This window comes from Podarcis gaigeae (assembly GCF_964106915.1).
Source record: "Podarcis gaigeae genome assembly, chromosome: 5".
Taxonomy (NCBI): domain Eukaryota; kingdom Metazoa; phylum Chordata; class Lepidosauria; order Squamata; family Lacertidae; genus Podarcis; species Podarcis gaigeae.
In genome coordinates, this window is record NC_139681.1 from 57,680,560 (window position 1) to 57,698,910 (window position 18,351).

General features: G+C 46.8%; 1 protein-coding gene across 3 annotated transcripts; it reads left to right on the forward strand.

Moving 5' to 3' along the window:
* The first annotated feature begins 762 nt into the window (after positions 1–762).
* Positions 763–17,620, forward strand: SFXN3 (sideroflexin 3). 3 transcript variants are annotated; one of them, XM_083740124.1, is made up of 12 exons: positions 855–985; positions 4,573–4,739; positions 5,611–5,781; positions 6,625–6,723; positions 7,241–7,316; positions 7,719–7,804; positions 9,541–9,668; positions 10,829–10,878; positions 11,466–11,515; positions 13,121–13,168; positions 14,129–17,042; positions 17,083–17,620. In XM_083740124.1, the coding sequence occupies exons 2-11, from the start codon at positions 4,576–4,578 to the stop codon at positions 14,223–14,225; spliced, it is 969 nt and encodes a 322-aa protein (XP_083596250.1). In that variant the 5' UTR covers positions 855–985; positions 4,573–4,575; the 3' UTR covers positions 14,226–17,042; positions 17,083–17,620. The 3 variants fall into 3 exon arrangements, with proteins under 3 accessions (XP_083596251.1, XP_083596250.1, XP_083596249.1); XM_083740125.1 differs by having other exon boundaries at positions 763–985; positions 14,129–17,620; XM_083740123.1 differs by lacking the exon at positions 855–985 and adding an exon at positions 1,303–1,434 and having other exon boundaries at positions 14,129–17,620.
* The last annotated feature ends 731 nt before the right edge of the window (positions 17,621–18,351 follow it).

Below are 18,351 nucleotides of genomic sequence, written 5' to 3' on the forward strand. Positions count from 1 at the left end.
TGATCTCAGATGGGACCCTATGCCATATCCCACTATTCATAAGATTGTCTCCTTGGCCATCCTAGCTGGGGCTGATAGGAGTTGTAGTCCAAAACGTCAAGCAGGTGCTGCTTCCGCTTCTTCTGCCCTAATTTATGCTTCTCACGCGAGGCCATTCCATTCCACTGCACATGCAATAATATATTTTATCCATGGACTCTAGAGACTCAGCTAGCTCCTCTCGCAGGTCCTGTTACAGGTCACCTGTATCCTGACTGCCAGCTTACTCTGACCCCCCCCCCACTCCGCCGCCCCTTCCAATCAAATTCTGCTGCGGGGGTGGGTCGTACAATTGCCTGTTTTAAAGAGCAGCGAAGGAAGGAAATACTCTGCACATGTTCAAGGGCACTTTCCCCTAGCATCTCGCCCATTCCAGGGCCGGAGACGGGTTACTGGAGAAGCAGGCCAGCAGGGCTGCACCTGGGTCCTGCTACAGGTTTCATACTTAAAACATGGACAGCTCCGGCCGATTGCCAGTGAGTGAGCGGGGCAGGATCTGACCGCCAAAGTCTGTGTCAAGCGGCACGTAGTGCGCTCTGAAGGGGATGCGCCCACCCTGCCTGGCGGGCGAGGAGCAAAGCAGGGAAAAGGCCGGCAGCCAGAGCAGCTGGCGCTGCCGCCGCCTCCTAATCCGATCCCCGCGAGGGCTGCCAGGGACAAGCCTCTCCCCTCCGCTCCTTCCAGGCAGCCCCACCCGGGCCAGCCTCCCGCCCGCTCCGCTTCCCGGCAGGCTCCGAGGAACTGTCTAGGCCGTAGCCCTGCCTCTTGGCCGGCTCTCCCTCGCCGCTCATTGGCTCTCGCCTCGCCAGGGGGGCCGCGACGCTCGGGCGCCGTGACAAGCCAAGGAAGGGGCCGGTCTCGGGAAGCAGCCCAGCGCCGCCGTGTCACAGCCACCGGGCGACAGGGTTGCAGCCGCCACCGCCACTGCCGCCGCTCGGAGGAACAAGTGAGTTTCTTCTCGCAGGGATCGCGACCCAGCCCGGCCCTCCCCTCGCGGGGCGGGGACGCCTCCCGGCTCCATCCTCCGCTTTGCCTCGGGGCTCCTCGCTATGCAGCCTCTCCCTTGCTCCCTCCACAGCCTGCGGATTACTCATCACACGTTCCCATCTCTCTCTCTCTCTCTCTCTCTCTCTCTCTCTCTCTCTCTCTCTCTCTCTCTCTCTCCTCCCCACCCCCTGCCGCCCACTCCGCGCGCGCTTTCCCTTCCTCCTCCTCCTCCATCCGTTTTTATGAGTCACTTCGGGGTTTTGGGTGGGGGCCCATCCGCGTCACGAGCTCATGCACGCGCCGGCGGGTGACTCCCTGCGCGCACCGCGTGCCCAAGGGCTAGTGAGCATCTCGCCGGGATCTGGGGAGTTGGCTGGGAGGGTGACAGGCAGAGTATGTGAGCGACAGGTAGCGGCACATAGCGGGATACGCAGAGCAGCCCTCTCCAATCCACCTTCAACTCCCCGGTTTCTGTGGCGGGGTAGCCTTGAAAGACGGGAGTCTTCCTTCCTTCCTTCCTTCCTTCCTTCCTTCCTTCCTTCCTTCCTTCCTTCCTTCATTGGCCTCAAGGTCCCAGGGTGGGTTACAACATGAAAACACAATATTCGAAACAATTGAGAACAACTAACAACCGGAAAAATAAGGTGAGCCCTGAAATTAGATGCCCCAGGTGTCAAAGTCTGAGGCAAGAGGTGCCCCTTCAGCATCCTGCGGCAGCTGAATGATGAAGGTACTGGGTGCATCTCTGTGGGAACGGGGCTCCACAGCTTAGGGGCTGCCATGGAGAATGGCCTCTCTTGGGGCACCAGCACCCCAGACTCTGAGGGTGGAGAAAGTACCAAGAGCCCCCCCCCCCGTCTGCTAATCTCAGCACCCAGGAAGGTGTGTAGGGCTTCTTTCATCCGTGAGCTTCTTCGCATGCCTTCTGTTCGATGGCCCACTTTTTGTTTTCATTTTCTCGCATTTAATAGCCCACCCTTTTCTCCAAGGAGCTCAAGGTGCATGGATCTCCCTCCTCTCATTTAATCCCCTCAACCTCCCTGTGATTTAGGTTAGGCTGAGAGGAAATGAATGGCCCAAGGCCACCCAGTGAGTTTCATGGACCAATGGGGATTTTAAACTCTGGTTTCCCAGGTCCCCGTTGGGCATTCTAACCACTATACCACACTGCCTCCCAAGAGGACTGCAGAGAGAGAGACTGAAGACTTCCCTGTTTTCTTTATTTTGGGGTCTCCCATTTGCTCAGACATGCACCTCTTCTCTTGCAGTGTTTTTTTTTTTGCCAGATAATATATTTTATTTTTAAAACACCAGCTTTACTTCAGAGGCTTCTAACTAGTTCGAAACATCACAACTTCATATAAGCAAATGGGTCATCACTTAGGACCATAGAGTTGGAAGGGACCCCAAGGGGCATCTTGTCCAACTCCCCGCAGTGCAGGAATCTCAGCTAAAGAATCCCTGACAGATGACTGGCCATGTTCTGCATGGATGGAGCGATGTGTGTGTAGACTTTTTGCATGGCTGGCATGTCACCTACTATACTTGTGCCAGGACAAACTGATCCATAAAGCATGCTGTGATTTCAGCAGACCATTGTAGGACCATTGCTGGTTGTGGCATCTCCAGGATTGCCTTCCATTTTAAACCTGGCCATGTCCTATTTCTTTTATTTATTAATTTTCTTACATCTATAGTCAGTAGTGGCTGGTGAGGTGGTGTGTGCACTCTTCAGGAAACGACTTGGCGCATGGCTGCAGGAGCATCAGATTGACTCTGCTGTCATGTGCCACACGAAGCTTCCCCATGCTGCTTCACTGGCCAATGCTGTATATAGCTCACCTTGGTTCCATGTGGTCTACATGTGGTTCCTGGTGGTCAAACATCTAGGCACTGACCAGACCTGTTCCTGTTTAGCTGCGGCAAGGCAGTGGCCTCATGTGTCTTCAGGCCATATCCTGGGTTCTAGGAGAAAAATGCTGGCATATACTTAGTGTACTCTTGGCTGTGTGCTATAGTGCCAAACTGAATGCTTGGTAGGTTATAGACACACCAAGTATAGACACACTCATAGTATTAATGTGGATACAGTCTTAAGTAACTACTCAAGTCGAGGATTTCAGACTTGACTATTCCTCCTAACCCAGGAATTGTGTTGATCATCCACTGTTAGTACAAGCTAAATTGATAGAAGGTCTGAGGGAGAACCCAGTGGTGTGGCTTGCTTCTTGGAAATTAAAGTGATTTGCTGCATTTTAACATAGAACTGCCTCCTCCTTCTGCAGCTCTTTGGCCTCTTGGTAGACCAGCAGCAAGTACAGAAATAAAAAATGCTTGTGAAGCTTTTCAGGTTAAAGAGGAAAGGGGAGGTGACCTCTTGATACCTTGCTGGTCTCCAGATGAAATTGACTAATTTCCTTGTTCATGCCGTTTTCACCCACTAATGAGAATAGAATTCAAATCCCTGAAATTTTATTAGGTTCAATCTGTATCTCTGCATGTTCTTTGTGTGCAGTCTCTGCAGGAAAGCTTCAGAGTATTTGTTCTAATAATACTGCAGTTAAAGTCTTTATCGGCTTTTTATTTTTGAATATTACTGTTGTGCCTCACAGGGTTTCCATCCAAAAGGATTATTCCTTCCACAGAGAATTTGTGAATATTGGAGGCTGACATTTTTCTTTGACGCAAGGAGTATGATGTTTGTTATTTTAATTATTGCCTGGGTAACAGTAGGGGCATGACAAATGGTATTTAAAGGGCAACCAACATTTCCAGACGTGAATCTTGATGTGAGCCTTAGTGTTGATGTAACCTCTATAAGTTCAGCTTCAGGTTCTAGAAAATAAGCAACTTAACATGTATATTGATTTACCAGTTTTTATTGTACTGGCTCAATTTTGCTTAGGCACATATTCTGCTGTGTAGAAGGCTCAAGGGCTAGGAATCTCTCTAATGGGATGCAAAGAACCCTCTTGTGCTTAACAGGCAGGATCCCCTATGTATGTAAGGAAGAACTCAGGAGCAAAGCACCGGCATATCAGCAACTTGGGAAATGGTGGAGATGTGTGAAGATCACATCATCCTTGTATGCGAGTAAAAGCGAAAGTCGTGCTTTCAGATGGTACGAAAGTGACCTTGTACATATCTGATAACTTCCCCAGTTTTGCTTGTTCCTGCTTTGTTGGAGAGCATTGTGCGCGAGTTCTAATGGTCTTTGAAAAACAAACTTTCAGCACATAAGCTTGGGCCCTAAGATAAGATAACTTAATCAAGTTCATGGGAGGAATTCTTCCTGCCCCTTCCTCCCATTTGCAGCCACTCGCTTCCCTGAATGGAGAATGGAGAGAGACATTTGTATGGGTAGAAGCCTCTGACTTGAGCGTGGATGAAATTTAGCCTGTTATATAAAGATAAAGAGTCACATGCATTGCTCTGACTGCTTTTGCTTCCGGCCCCACCCACCACTGGCAATGCGGACCCAACCCTTCTGCTTAGCCTCACTATGACATGAATTGAGTTTGCTCTCCCTCCTTTGTCTCCTTGCAGAAGATGTCTGGGGAACTGTCCTTGCGCATCGACACCAAGGAGCCACGATGGGACCAGAGCAGCTTTACAGGGAGAGCAAAACACTTCTTCACGGTGACAGATCCTCGCAACCTTCTGCTCTCTAGCAAAACTCTGGAAGAGGCCCGGAGGGTGATTGAGGATTACAGGTTCTCTTGTTAGTCTGGGGATTGCTTTGGTCCTTAGAGAATGACAAGGAAGGCAGTGCCGGGAGTGAGGGGGTGAGGTTGTGGGGAATCCTGATGTTGTGCTATCTAGAGGCTTTTAAAGCACTTGGTGTTAACTATGGCATTCAACTTCCTTAGCTCTCCTCTAGTTCCTGGAATTCATAGATTCTTCTTAGCACTCTGGAGTGGCTTGTTGACTTTCAATATAGTGGCTCTGGGAAAGCAGAAGCAGGGAGAACGAGGTCCTAGGGAGAAGGATGCACTTTTAGAAGGGATGGAAAGGTGAAGCTTAGAGACTAAACCATCAAGTTTATTTATAGGTCACTTTCCCAAAGGATGCTCCAAGTGGCTCACAAGAAAAGCAAACAAATCAAGATATAGGTGCAACGAAAACATAAATATATCATAAATGCAGTCTTTTATGTTCCCATTAGCAAACAAACATATTAGTATTAACGATTCCCTCATTAGTATTAATGTCTCCTCCAGTGACTACTGGCCATTTGGTGACAGAGCATTAGCATAGTCCCAAACCATTGCCCTCTCTACACATCCTATTCCAAACCCAATATTTTGAATTAATCAGAACATTCAAAGGAACCCATCCAAGATGACCCACAGGGCAACTGGTTCATTTGAAGAGTCTCCTTGCATTTCACAGTGTACATGAATAGAGAGGAGTATTGAGGGGTACCTCTGGTCATTGCTAATATAGCTATTCTTACCTCCCAAACTGACCCCGCCTCTTCCTAGTACAGTGCGTTGATACTTCCTGCCCCAGCAACCTCCACAGCAAATCTTCTCATTTCCCTAAACTGCCTCCAATCTTCTTTCCTTTTCTTGATTGTTTCAGGAAAGGGAAGGTGTCGCCAGGATTGACTGAGGACCAACTATGGCGGGCGAAATACATCTACGACTCAGCTTTCCACCCAGACACTGGCGAGAAGATGATCCTGATTGGGCGAATGTCGGCCCAGGTGCCCATGAACATGACCATCACTGGGTGCATGCTCACTTTCTACAGGCACGTGCACAACTTCTAAGGTCCTATTGGTGGCCACGCGAACTGCAGCGTGACAACAACCTTACATTTAATGTAATGCAGCAATGTAGAGGCCTAATTTGAAGCAGTCTGCTATGATAGGAGTTTAACACTGTTCCCCTCTCTCCCCTGCCTCAGTTCTCAAGTTGCTCTTAGCTGCAGGTTAGGGGGGAAAGACAAATACTATATGGGCAAGTACCTCTGAGGGAAATGCCAGCTTTGGGGCAGGAAGAGGGAGCAATCTAACATTGTGGCTGGGGGGAAGAATTAACCCCACTTTCCCCCTTGCCATGGACCTCACCTAGGGTTGCTATATTTCAAAAAGTGAAAATCCGGACACAAAAGTTGTTGAGCTTTCTATTTTTAAGGAAAATCGACACTGCCAACAAGGGTTGCCATAGATCCGGATTTTCTCAGACATTTTAGCAATTTCTGCCTGGACACTGCAATATCCTGCAATATCCTGGCTATGTCTGGGAAATTCTGGATGTATAGCAACCCTCCGTCACCCAAATTGCCCCCTAACATCAGCTAGTTTTAATGAAATAAAAAAGACAGAGATCTGTTCATGGATTTTCTGTGTTGGATGTAGTTTGGCCCTATATCTGAAGGAGAAAGGAAGTGCTGTGTATGGTGTGGAACAGTGGCATTGAAACTGCATGCGTACCTCATTGAGTGCTTTTGTGTGTATGTATGGAGGAGGGGCTGCGAGAAGCACACACCAAATCAGTACATAGAGCTCGTTCGCTACTTCTTTGAGAATTAGCCTAACATTCTGGTTTTTGTCATATTTATGGGAGCCCTGACTTTTCTTTGTCCTTGCAGAACAACCCCTGCTGTTCTGTTCTGGCAATGGGTGAACCAGTCATTCAACGCCATTGTCAACTACACTAACCGGAGTGGAGATGCTCCCATAACCGTCAGGTAAGAAGACACTGAGTCCTGCCCCAGAGCCCTGGAAACGAATGCAGACCTATTTGTGGGAAATTGCACCAGAGGGCCATGGGGTTGCCTGATAAGAATGAAATTACTCTTATACTTTTCCCATTGTAAATCCTAGGAAAACTCATGGGAGCTAATTCTTCAAAGTGGTGTGCCTAGGAAGCAATGGTAGCCCCATTTGTAGGGTCAAGAGGGGAGGATTGCAGGGCAGCCCCAGGAGTCATGGAGGGAAAGCTTGAAGTCAAAAGCAAGGTAGACCATGGTGGAGACCTCCTGTGCAGAAATGGGTAGGGAATGAGGCAAGAAGGAACACTGGCAGTGCTAGGAAAGGTGGTGAAGATGTGTGACTGCTTAGTCTTGGTGGGGATTTTTAATGGTGGGAATAGGAATGTTCTTGCATGTCCCACCCATTGAGTACCTTTCCCAGGGGAAGCATTAGGGCTGGGACTAGAAAGGAGGAAGTATCTTAGCCTCACCTGGTTGCCTGCTTCCTTTACAGCCAGCTGGGCACTGCCTACGTCAGTGCTACCACGGGAGCTGTGGTCACAGCACTGGGCCTCAAGTCCCTCACCAAGGTAAGGGACCCGCCGGCTGTGTCTGCTCTGGCACAGCAAGGAGGATATGCCTGTTCTTTGAGATTGTCACACTTTGGTGTTACAAACAAGACCTTGCATAGTACAAGTGACTCTCTTTCCGTATTTGTTTATCAGCATTCCCTGGCCACTGAGCATGCTCAGCACTCACTGAGATGTTTGGAAAGGTTTTCTTCCAGTGTTGTTTGTGTTTGTGTGTGTGTGTACTTCTGCAAATCTTTGGTTCCTCTTCCTGTTTTCTCTTGTGCATCGGTCAGGCCTGTGCACGGTGGGTGGGCAGCTGGGTACACTTTCCCTGGGCCTATTCATCCTGCTGTTAATTCAAACTGTAACACATGTCTCCTCTCTCTTTCTCTTTCCCTTTCAACTCTTCCACCTTGGTAGCATCTTCCACCCATCATTGGACGCTATGTGCCTTTTGCAGCTGTGGCAGCAGCTAACTGTATCAACATACCATTAATGAGGCAGAGGTAAGATAGGGTGCATGATGGGGAGAGGGTAGGAATCTAAGAAGATGCCTTGCACTGAGCCGATATAACACAGTATTGGGCCATCTAGCTCAGTATTGTCTACACTGACTGGCAGGGTCTCTCCTCGGTTTCAAGCAGGGGAGCTTCCTATCCCTTCCTGGAGACACCAGCGACCTTTTGCCCCACCAAAGCATGTCCTATGACACTGAAAGATAGCCCACCCTCCTGGAAAGGGAAAACCAAAGTCCAGGTCTTGGCCATTTCTTGCTAGTAGCATATTCTAAATTACTGCACCCCTGGGCATCTTTTCTCAGTCTTTTGACCTTGAAAGTATGAGGTGTTCACAGCTATGATAATATACGGAATCCACAATAACTGGCATCAGGCTAACAGCATAGCAGAGGGCTTTGCCATTATAGATCTATGAAGGGTGGGGTGGACTTGGAACATAGTAAAAAGTAATACCAGATTGTGTAAGGGGAACTACCATCTCCATCCCCGGAATGAAGAGAGAAGCTTTCTAGCTACAGTCAAACCTCATGTTACGTTTGCTTCATGTTACGTTCTTTCAGGTTACGTCCTGTGGTGACCTGGACGTACTGGAAAGGGTTACTTCCGGGTTTTGCCGCTTGCACATGCGCAGAAGCGCAAAATGATGTCACACACATGTGCAGAAGCAGCGAATCGCAATCCGCGCATGCACAGATGCGCCGCTGCGGGTTGCACTCTTTTCATGTTGCGAATGGGCCTCTGGAACAGATCCCATTTGCAACCAGAGTTACAGTGGTACCTCGCAAGACGAAAAACGCGCAAGACGAAAAATGCGCAAGACGAAAGGGTTTTTCGTTTTTTGCGTTGCTTCGCAAGACGATTTTCCCTATGGGCTTGCTTCGCAAGACGAAAATGTCTTGCGAGTTTGCTTCCTTTTTCTTAAAGCCGTTAATACCCAGCGAATCCGCGCTCCGCAAGACGAAAAAATTGCAAGACGACACAACCCGCGGAACAAATTAATTTCGTCTTGCGAGGCACCACTGTACCACTGTATTTAGAAAGCAACATCTACATTTCTGTGATAAGTTTGTTACTGTAGCTGAGAATATAGTTCCTTTTATTTCTTTGTATCCCATCTTTTCCTACTTGGTAATTCAAGGCGATATATAAAGGTCTCCCATCCAGGCACCAACCGGACCGAGACCTGCTTAGCTTTATGAAGATTGCTGCATCACGTGCCAGAGCCAGGGTAGAGAGCTAGGGTTTTGAAGTAGGTGGAAGATGTTGGAGAGGAGGCAACATAATGAAGTGTAGAGGAAAAGTGTAATGAAGAGTGGAGCCACGGGTCTCACAATCTCCTGGTGTGCCTTGTCCTCATGTCTGAACAGTGTCTGCTGTTGTGATGTTTATGTGGTTTTGGTTCCTGGGGAGTGGTCAGGTGGGATAATGTGATGGAGCTACTCCACATCGTTCTGTGGTCCTATACCACATTGTTCCAGACATCCTTTTTTGGAGATCCAGCAGGACAGACATGGTCCAGTGCTGGCTGGTGGGTGGGTGGGATTTGTAGTCCAAAACAACATCTAGAGTTGGAGCCTAGTTTAATACTTCTGTTCCTGGTCTAGAAAGACAGGAAGCACAGGCAACTAGGACTCAGAAGAATTGCTGCATTTCTGGCAGCAAGAGAAAGGAGAGGCTGAAAATGACAATAAAGGGTTGTATCCCCCCCCCAACCATTTTTACAGGGAGCTAAAGCTTGGTATCCCCATTACAGACGAGAATGGAAATCGGTTGGGTGAGTCAAAGGCAGCCGCTCAGCAAGCCATTGCACAAGTGGTGGTGTCTCGAATTGGCATGGCTGCACCTGCCATGGGTAAGTAGCTGCTGCATTGGCAGTGGCCATTGGTGAGAGCGGAAGCAAATACTTGAAGTTCCAACTTTGCCAATAAGGGATGACACTTTTTTAATGGGTGAAAATGTGAATGATTTTGATTTGCTGGCTTCTCTCAATTTTTTTGTAAGATTCAGATATGAAATATTATAAACTGAGGAGTGTTTCTTACTAACTATTAATTAATTTGGATGCTTGATGTGCATTGGGAGGCTTAGTGGCAGAACACATGTTAGCATGTAGCAGGGCCCAGGTTAAACCTTTGGCACTTTTAATTTAAAAGGGCCCTGAGATCTGCTGATGGAGGGCGGTACAGTGGTATAGCCTGGGGGACCATTGTCCCAGGTGCACAATTGGGGAGGTGCAGCGCAAAGATCCTGCGCATGAATGCCTGCCTGTCGGCAGGGGCTGGGGAGCACAGAGGATGAAGAGCACCCTTCATGCCCTCTGCCCCCATTTGAGCATTCACAGATTGCCTGGAGAATATTTGACATAAAAATTAAGCATTTTGAAGAGCCCATTAATTTTAGTTCTGCTTTTGGTGCATACATGCTGTGCTATTTTGTCATTATCTCCTGAAAGGTTGTAGCAAGGTAGAAATCCTGTTTTAAGTTGTTGGCATTTGCAGGGCAAAAACAAAATGACAATCTGGGCTGCCTTCGCATGGCAGTTTATTCCATTCTCTTGACTTTCCCCTAACTTCTTAGTTCTGCATTATATTTGAGCTTTCACATGATGTAAGAGTGACTTCTGGAACCGTAGTGGAAAATAGTTAAAGTTAAGTGCTCGTTTCCCCATTTGCAAATAATATGGAAACCAGTGTTTAACCTGTGCTGTATTCCACTATGGTTCTGAAGTGACTTTTACATTGTGTGAAAGCATCAATATAATGTGGAAATGTCATGAAAATGAAATAAACTGCCATGTGAATGCAGCCATAAATCAAATTCCATTACCAGTTGGGGCACCTCTGAGCTTTTAAGTTTGTGAACTACTCATTGTGATGTTTCCGAGTGTCCTCAATGGATTCCAGGAAGTCCTAGAGAAATAAAACAACAACAACCCTAAAACCCCAAATGTGCAGAAGACATTTGGCTGGCTGGGTGTGTCTTTAATATTCTCGGTCCTCATTTTCCTTATAGCCATCCCTCCTGTGATCATGAATGCGCTAGAGAAGAGAGCATTTTTGAAGGTAGGTCCTTTTGGATCTTAGTTCATCTCCCAGGCCTTCATTCCTAGAGACTGAGAAGGATGTGGTTGCTTTCCTGAGATGAGCCATATTTGTGTGTGTGTGTTCAGCTTACTTCTCAACCCTCATGAACAGGAGAGGGTTATTGGCCTCATATCCTGGTTGTGGGCTTCCCAAGGGCATTCAGTTGGTCACTCTGCAAACAGAGTGCTAGATTACATAGGTTTTTGGGTTGATCCAGCAGGGCTCTTCTTATCAGGAAGGGGAGTTTAATTTCTTAGAAGGTGTATTGACTGCCATCTTGGAAATGCTAGTGTCAAAAATATTCAAAGCTTCTTAAGCAGGGGTGGCTAACCCTTGGCTCTCTAGATGTTGCCATCATCCCTGACCATTGACCATGCTAGCTGAGACTGTGTTGTAGTTTAGCACTATCTGGAGTGCTACATACTACATAGGGCTTTCCCCAAGAAACGTATGAGTGCTCCTGCTGGGTCAATGGCTGCACCTCTGTAAGCAACAAGCGACAACGGCTGCTTTGGAAACAAGATGTAGATCCTGAGCACGAACCAATGCCTTGTGTTTCCTTCCAGCGGTACCCTTGGATGAATGCTCCTCTGCAGGTTGGGCTGGTGGGCCTGTGGTAAGTGTGCTTCTTCCCTTGTGCAAATGGGAGTATTGTACGTCAGGAGGAGAGAACAGGTTGCCAGAGCTCTCTGAGAAGAATGTCAGTGCAAACCGTGGTCACATTCACACTGTATGTTTATAAAGTGCCATGATACCACTTTAAACAGTCACGGCTTCCCCCAAAGGATTCTGGGAGCTTTAGTTTTTTTACAGTGCTGAGTTTGTTCCCCCGCCAAAAAAGCTACAATTTCCAGAGTTCCCTGTGAAGAGGAATTGAATGTTAAATCACTCGGGACTGTAGTTCTGTGTGGGCAGCAGGGATCTCCTAACAACTTAACGAACCCTTAGCACCTTTAATGAGCTGCAGTTCCCAGAATACTTGGGGAAAGCCATGGCTGTTTAAATTGATACCATAGCGCTTTAAATTTATGGTGTGAATCTGACCAGTTTGGGGAAGTAGAGTGCCTATGACTGAGGAGGCTCAGATTCAAATCCTTTCTTAGCCAGGAAACTCACTTTCTCCCAGACCAACCTGGTTGTGGAGGCTAAATTTGGGGGTAGCTGGTTGGGGCATGATGACCTAGGAGCCTTGAGCTCCTGGGATGAAAGACAAGACAAGCATGGAATATATAAATAATAAAGAAACACGGCTTTTGACTAGAACCAAATAGCATATGGCTTACAGGAGCAAGTGAGGTAATCTCCTGAGAGGGTATGATTGTGGGAATCAGGCACGGGGACCCACATGCCATGGCCCTTCTGGATTTTCTTCCCTGGCAACTGTGACTTGACCTTTAGGCTGATCAGAAATCCCACCAGTTCCTATCAATGTACAGTAGTACCTCGGGTTAAGTACTTAATTCTTTCCAGAGGTCCGTACTTAACCTGAAACTGTTCTTAACCTGAAGCACCACTTGAGCTAATGGGGCCTCCTGCTGCCCCTGCACCGCCAGAGCACAATTTCTGTTCTCATCCTGAAGCAAAGTTCTTAACCTGAAGCACTATTTCTGGGTTAGCGGAGTCTGTAACCTGAAGCGTATGTAACCTGAGGTACCACTGTAAGTCACTTTGAAGGTGTTGAAATTTCTGAGTGGCAACCTGTTCCATTCTGAATATTTCAACTTTTGTGGGTTGCCCCCCACAAGCCCCATTGAAATGACAATAACATGGTGTCCAGCTTATTTGTAATGGATCAGGCAAGGTAGCTTTCATTACATAGTGCTATTCCTTTTGGAAATTTGACTAGATCCCCATTCCAGGAAAATGGGTTGGGGGCCTTTTGCCAACCTGGTGCCCTCCAGATGTTTTTTGATGATCAGTTGTAGTTGGGAGTTGTAGTCCAAACCATATGGAGAGTTCCAGGTTGGTGAAGGAGGCACAAGAGAAAAGCTTTGATTGGGATGCAAGATAATGCACTCCATTGTGTGTTGTTCGGCACCCACAATTCTGACTCGGAGCAAGAAAGCAGCCTATACCCCCAACACATAGAGCAACATAGAACATTGCCATTGCCTCCCCCCCGGGTTGGTGGGAGGGGAGTGAGGGTTATTTCCCCCCAGAGCGACTCCCTTGCCCATCCTCCAAGGCAGATGTGACTCCTCTCCTGTCTTTGTTTTTCCAGTTTGGTGTTTGCTACCCCCCTTTGCTGTGCACTCTTCCCCCAGAAAAGGTAAGCATGCCATTGCATGTTATATTCTATGAGAGCGGTTCCCAGTGTCCATTTGGGGTCCAGCCACCCAGAGGGTTCGTGGCACATACCCATCAACTGTCTGGGACATCCCGTTTGGAGGGGCTGTGCTCTCGTGTGAGATCTTGGTGCCCCAAAATGCTCCTTTTGGGGAACTGTGCTCTCGCGCATGGGTCACATAGACTTTAATGGACCTGTTAGTCATGTTCATCAACGTCAGGCAGTCTGTTCTGAGTAGATCTAGCACTGAATGCAAGTCTCAGTGCTGAATCTGTATAATTTTGAATGGGGAGTTCCTCATAAGCTGTTTACTTTTCTTTTTTTAATATTTTGCTGTCCAAAGTCAACATTTTCACAACTGTTTACTTTCAATTCAAAATTTGAAAAGGTTTTTTTTTCTTTTTTTCCCGGGGTGGGTGGGGGAAGAAGCATTATTTTGAAAAACATGGCTTTTTTAATGTTTGCTACAGTTTTCATGCCCTGCTGGTGTGTTACAGTCTTGAAGTCTGATCCTGTCTTAAGTATAGAAGCAATCCTACATTCTTTAGGAGTCACAGATGTTTCCCCTTTCTGCTTAGGAGGTTTTCAAATGGGGCAATGCCACAGTTGGGGGGAAATGCCACACAGTGTGGGAAAGAGCATCCCACATGAAGTTTGAAGAAGACACCTTTGGTCACCACATGCTTGGGACCTGGTTTCTCCTTCAGCAACTGTGGTGTTCTCCAGAAGCATACATGGTGGACACACTGTAAGCATCTCTTTCCCATAATATACAGATTAGCCTACTGCTGATTTAAAACATGACATGGGAAGTCATAGCCCATTTTTCAGAGCATGGCTGTGCACCTCTTAAGATAGCCCTGCCCCATTACTTTGCTTTCCATTTCCTACTCTCTCCTTTGCCCTAAGAACTAGAAAAACATCTTGTTTTCCTTTTTCCAGCTCAATGCGGGTGAGCCGCCTGGAACCTGAAGTCCAAGCTCTGATCAGGGAGAAAAACTCTGACATTGAGGTTGTCTACTTTAATAAAGGGCTTTGAGAGAAGCTTCCTCGTGCTGCCCTGGTATGGAGTAAAAAAACCAGGAAGAAGTAGAAGAACCAGGGATCCGGTGCTCCTGAGGAGGAATTTACACTTTGTAATAGTATAATCCCTTTTATATGCTGCTTTCTTATTGGCTGACAAGTCATGGCAGGCCCTATGTGTATGATATAACCTTCCTGAATTCAGGTGAACCCTAGGGTAGATTGTAATGTGGCAATGTGGCTGTTGCAGTGATGTGTGTTCATACCCTGAACAAAGCAGAAACATTCCAGTGACGACCCATTTGGGTTTCAGGAGCAAAGAAGTCCTTAAGCCTAAATCCTTACATTACACATAGTTCTACAGTGGTATGTGTACAGGTGTGGATGTATGTGCACTATAATCTTAATGATGTATTATCCTAAGAATGATAACATTGAGAAATGTTTGGGAAGAAGAGAAATCCATGGGACACCTGAGAATCAGTTGCTACATAGAAGGCAACTTGCTCTCCTGGTTAGTTGGAATTTCATGTATTCAGAGGTAAAGGAGATCACTCTCCTGCATAAGAGCATTATGGGTTTTTGCAATACCTACGTTCTTGAGATGGTTTTTTCTCTAGACAACCTTTGTTTTTGCAACCAAAACATGTTTTTCCAAGAACCTCTGCGTTCTCTTGCTGTTTTGATACTTTGCTGATAAGAGAAATGTACGAGAATGACAGTATGTGCAGCCTTGAAACCACAAAACCCATGATGCAGGGTGAGCGCTAGTCAAATAAGCACAATGCTTCCTACTTAGGGAAGCAAGCAATTGACCATACTGAGTTAGCAGGAAACCGCTAAAATTCAAACAGGTTGGTGGATTTTTTATCAGCAATCTTCTATTCGGAGGTGAGCACATGCTTCGAAGATGAAGCAAAGATCTGGTGTTTGCATAATTATGTTATAGGAGATTGGATCATGGAAATCAGTTGATCCTAACATGCCCCTTATCTGCCCCTTGGAAACCACAGAATTTCACATAAAGTGGGAAGGGATGTGTCTATATATGTAGAGGCTTCACCCCTTATGTTCTGCTTAGCTGTTTTAGCATAACCACAGCAATATTTTGTACGGTTGCATAGCTTGCTTGAAGGCCCAGGGCAATTGATAGGGATGACATCCAAATGGAGCATCACTTCTGCCAGCTTCATTGGATCAGGTGAGGGTTGTGACAGCAGTAAACCCATGCTCATGGGGCCTGATGGTTTCACCTCCCAGACTGAGAAAGATATTTGTTCTGCTTACCCTTTCCACACACTCACTCCCCCAAACCTTTCATTAATACCATGGGTGGTATCCAACTAAGTGGTTCCACATTTTAAGAACGCAATACAAGCCTACTGGATCAAGCCAATGGCCTATTCGCATAGTTGCAGACAAATGCCAATGGGGAGCCTGCAAGCAGGACATGAGCCTAACAGTACTCTGCCCACCTGGGTTTTCCAGCAACTGGTATTAAGAGGCATAATGTCTCTGACAGTGGAGCTGGAACATACTTATTGTTGTGCAAAGGAACCTATGCTCCCTCTCCTCTCCCTGTGAATCTGTCCCATCCCCTGAATCTGTCCTAGGGGTTCCCAACCCTCAGGAGGGAATGGGGGGGGGGGCTTGGGGGCACATGGAGAGGGAAGAGCAATATGAAGAATTCTGTTGCACAAGTAGAAATCTCACCATTTAGTTGGAGAATTCTTAATCCCACCCCCAAATTTCTAAGCACATACCTTGTTGCTCCAAGTGAATACTTACTTGGGTGAATTTGTCAGGTAGAAAAGGGTCACACCTGCCTGAGAGCATAAATGACTCTCTTTGGTGCATATAGCTGTGACTGAATAGTGGTACCTGTACTTTGCCAGAACAGTTGAGACAACCACTCTGAGGTTTTGTTTTTTACAATCAAGCAGTACATAAAATCTTACAAAATAAATAAAATAATAAATGATGTTCCAGCGTTTGGGGAGGTGTGTCTGCACAAAAGCTCTTGGGTATCTGGTTTGATGCTTTACTTGCTAAAGCAGTATCCAATACTCAGAGTGTGCACTAACCACAAGGTTTGTTTTGGACCCTGATTTAGCACTTTGGAAATTACTCCATTTGGGTTAGACAGTTTGAAGGCTGCCTGGTTCATCTTGGCACCGTATCAGAATACTGATCTGGGAAAAGCTGAAGCTTTGTGCCTCCCCATTAGCTGTCATGAGGAAATCAACAAATGATTATAGCCTCTTTCCATTTGACAGAATTGTATGCAATTTGCAAGCATAGCAAATCCTTTGGACTGGAAGAAGCCTGCCATAATTCCAGTCAAAAAGGTGCAGGTTTGTTTGCGCTAGACTTCTTCCACCCTCTTCCCACCTTGGCTTTCTTCTTAAATGGAAAGCTTGAGGAGAGATGTTGTCATTTTTTTGCAAACACACTTTCTGACTCTGAATCAGCATTTGCTCCTAATAAAGAAAGCAATGTGGGCAGGAGGTTTTCTGCAGTATTACCCTGTGTTGATTATGGTACCTGCCTTGTAACCCTACAATTCCTTCTGTCTGCCATGTAGACTTAACTGGTCAGTGCTAGGATCAGATTTGTGTGTAGTGATCAGGTGCACTGAATCAGCGCATCCATAAGATGCCTTTGGGTGGATTTGACCCATAAAAATTCTCTTCGCTTATGGTCTGAAGGGATAAAATGCTCTACAGCAATGTCCATCCCTGTAGTCCATGCTGTTGCATATTCTGCACAATCTAGCATCAGATTCCATTTGCTCAGAACGTTTAGTTCAATGTCATTTTTGCCCTTGACTTCAGCAGCAGCAGCAGCAGCAGCAGCAGCAGCAGCAGCAGCAGCAGCAGCAGCAGGGTCCATAGCACTTATTTGACCTAAGCAACACACACACAGAGCTAAACTGGAACAAGTGTGTGTGATGACACATGATTTTTGATCTGCAAAGTAGAATAAAGAACTGCCAGAACTGCCTTCTCCAAAGGTGGATGAAGGTCAGTGGCTTAATCCAGTTTTATGTACTTTTTATCCCTGGAGCAAATCCTTTATTTTAATCTGAGCAGAACCGCCTGGGTTTGCATGCTTGCTTCCTTTGTTAAATGTCATCTTTGCTGGAGCCTCAGAGTTCCATCAGGGGTTACTATATATGCTCTTTATCACATTCGCTTAATGAGACCTCATCCGATCCAACTCTTACAAGCTTAAAATGGTTTGAGTCAGCTTATTTTTCTTTTACTGTGTTGGGTTATGTTTGAGGCTTATTTTACCAAATGCAAAGCAATGTCTGTGCAGGAATCCTCATTGATTCCATGTTATACCTCTTGTATAGCTTTAAATAAGGCATCTGTTTCCAAATAAAGAATATAATTTCTGTCTCTTGCACATGTCTTTGCTGTTTTCTTGAACTGACAGGTAAAATGCATTGCTATGTTTCTTGCTCATATACAGCAGATTTTGATGCAGAGTTTTGTTTTAAGAGGGACGCGGGTGGGGGTGGCGCTGTGGGTAAAAGCCTCAGCGCCTAGGGCTTGCCGATCGAAAGGTCAGAGGTTCGAATCCCCGCGGCGGGGTGCGCTCCCGTTGCTCGGTCCCAGCGCCTGCCAACCTAGCAGTTCGAAAGCACCCTCGGGTGCAAGTAGATAAATAGGGACCGCTTTCTAGCGGGAAGGTAAATGGCGTTTCCGTGTGCAGCTCTGGCGCGCCAGAGCAGCGATGTCACGCTGGCCACGTGACCCGGAAGTGTCTTCGGACAGCGCTGGCCCCTGGCCTCTTGAGTGAGATGGGCGCACAACCCCAGAGTCTGGCAAGACTGGCCCGTACGGGCAGGGGTACCTTTACCTTTACCTTTTGTTTTAAGGAAATGTGACCAAAATTACTCTTACTGGCGATGAAGGCAAAAAGCTTCCCACTAACTTCTAAGTGCGGGTCCCCTAATTCCCACCCGCATTCTTCAAAGGTTAATCCGTTTATGATTACAGTGATTATTCCTGTTCATGGAAGGGCTATGCTGTCATTTGAGCAAAGAAATCAGTATACTCTCCAAGATGTGTCCCACATTCCGGGCCATTTTTCACTTTACAAAATTCCTACGCAAAAGACAACCTGTATGTAGC

Bases quoted from the DNA above. Each gene is read 5' to 3' on its own strand.
- SFXN3 (XM_083740123.1), top strand. From the start codon at position 1,318: ATGCACGCGCCGGCGGGTGACTCCCTGCGCGCACCGCGTGCCCAAGGG. The intron at 1,435-4,572 runs GTAGCGGCACAT...GTCTCCTTGCAG, and splicing joins GCAGAGTATGTGAGCGACAG to AAGATGTCTGGGGAACTGTC. The intron at 11,516-13,120 runs GTAAGTGTGCTT...TTGTTTTTCCAG, and splicing joins GTTGGGCTGGTGGGCCTGTG to TTTGGTGTTTGCTACCCCCC.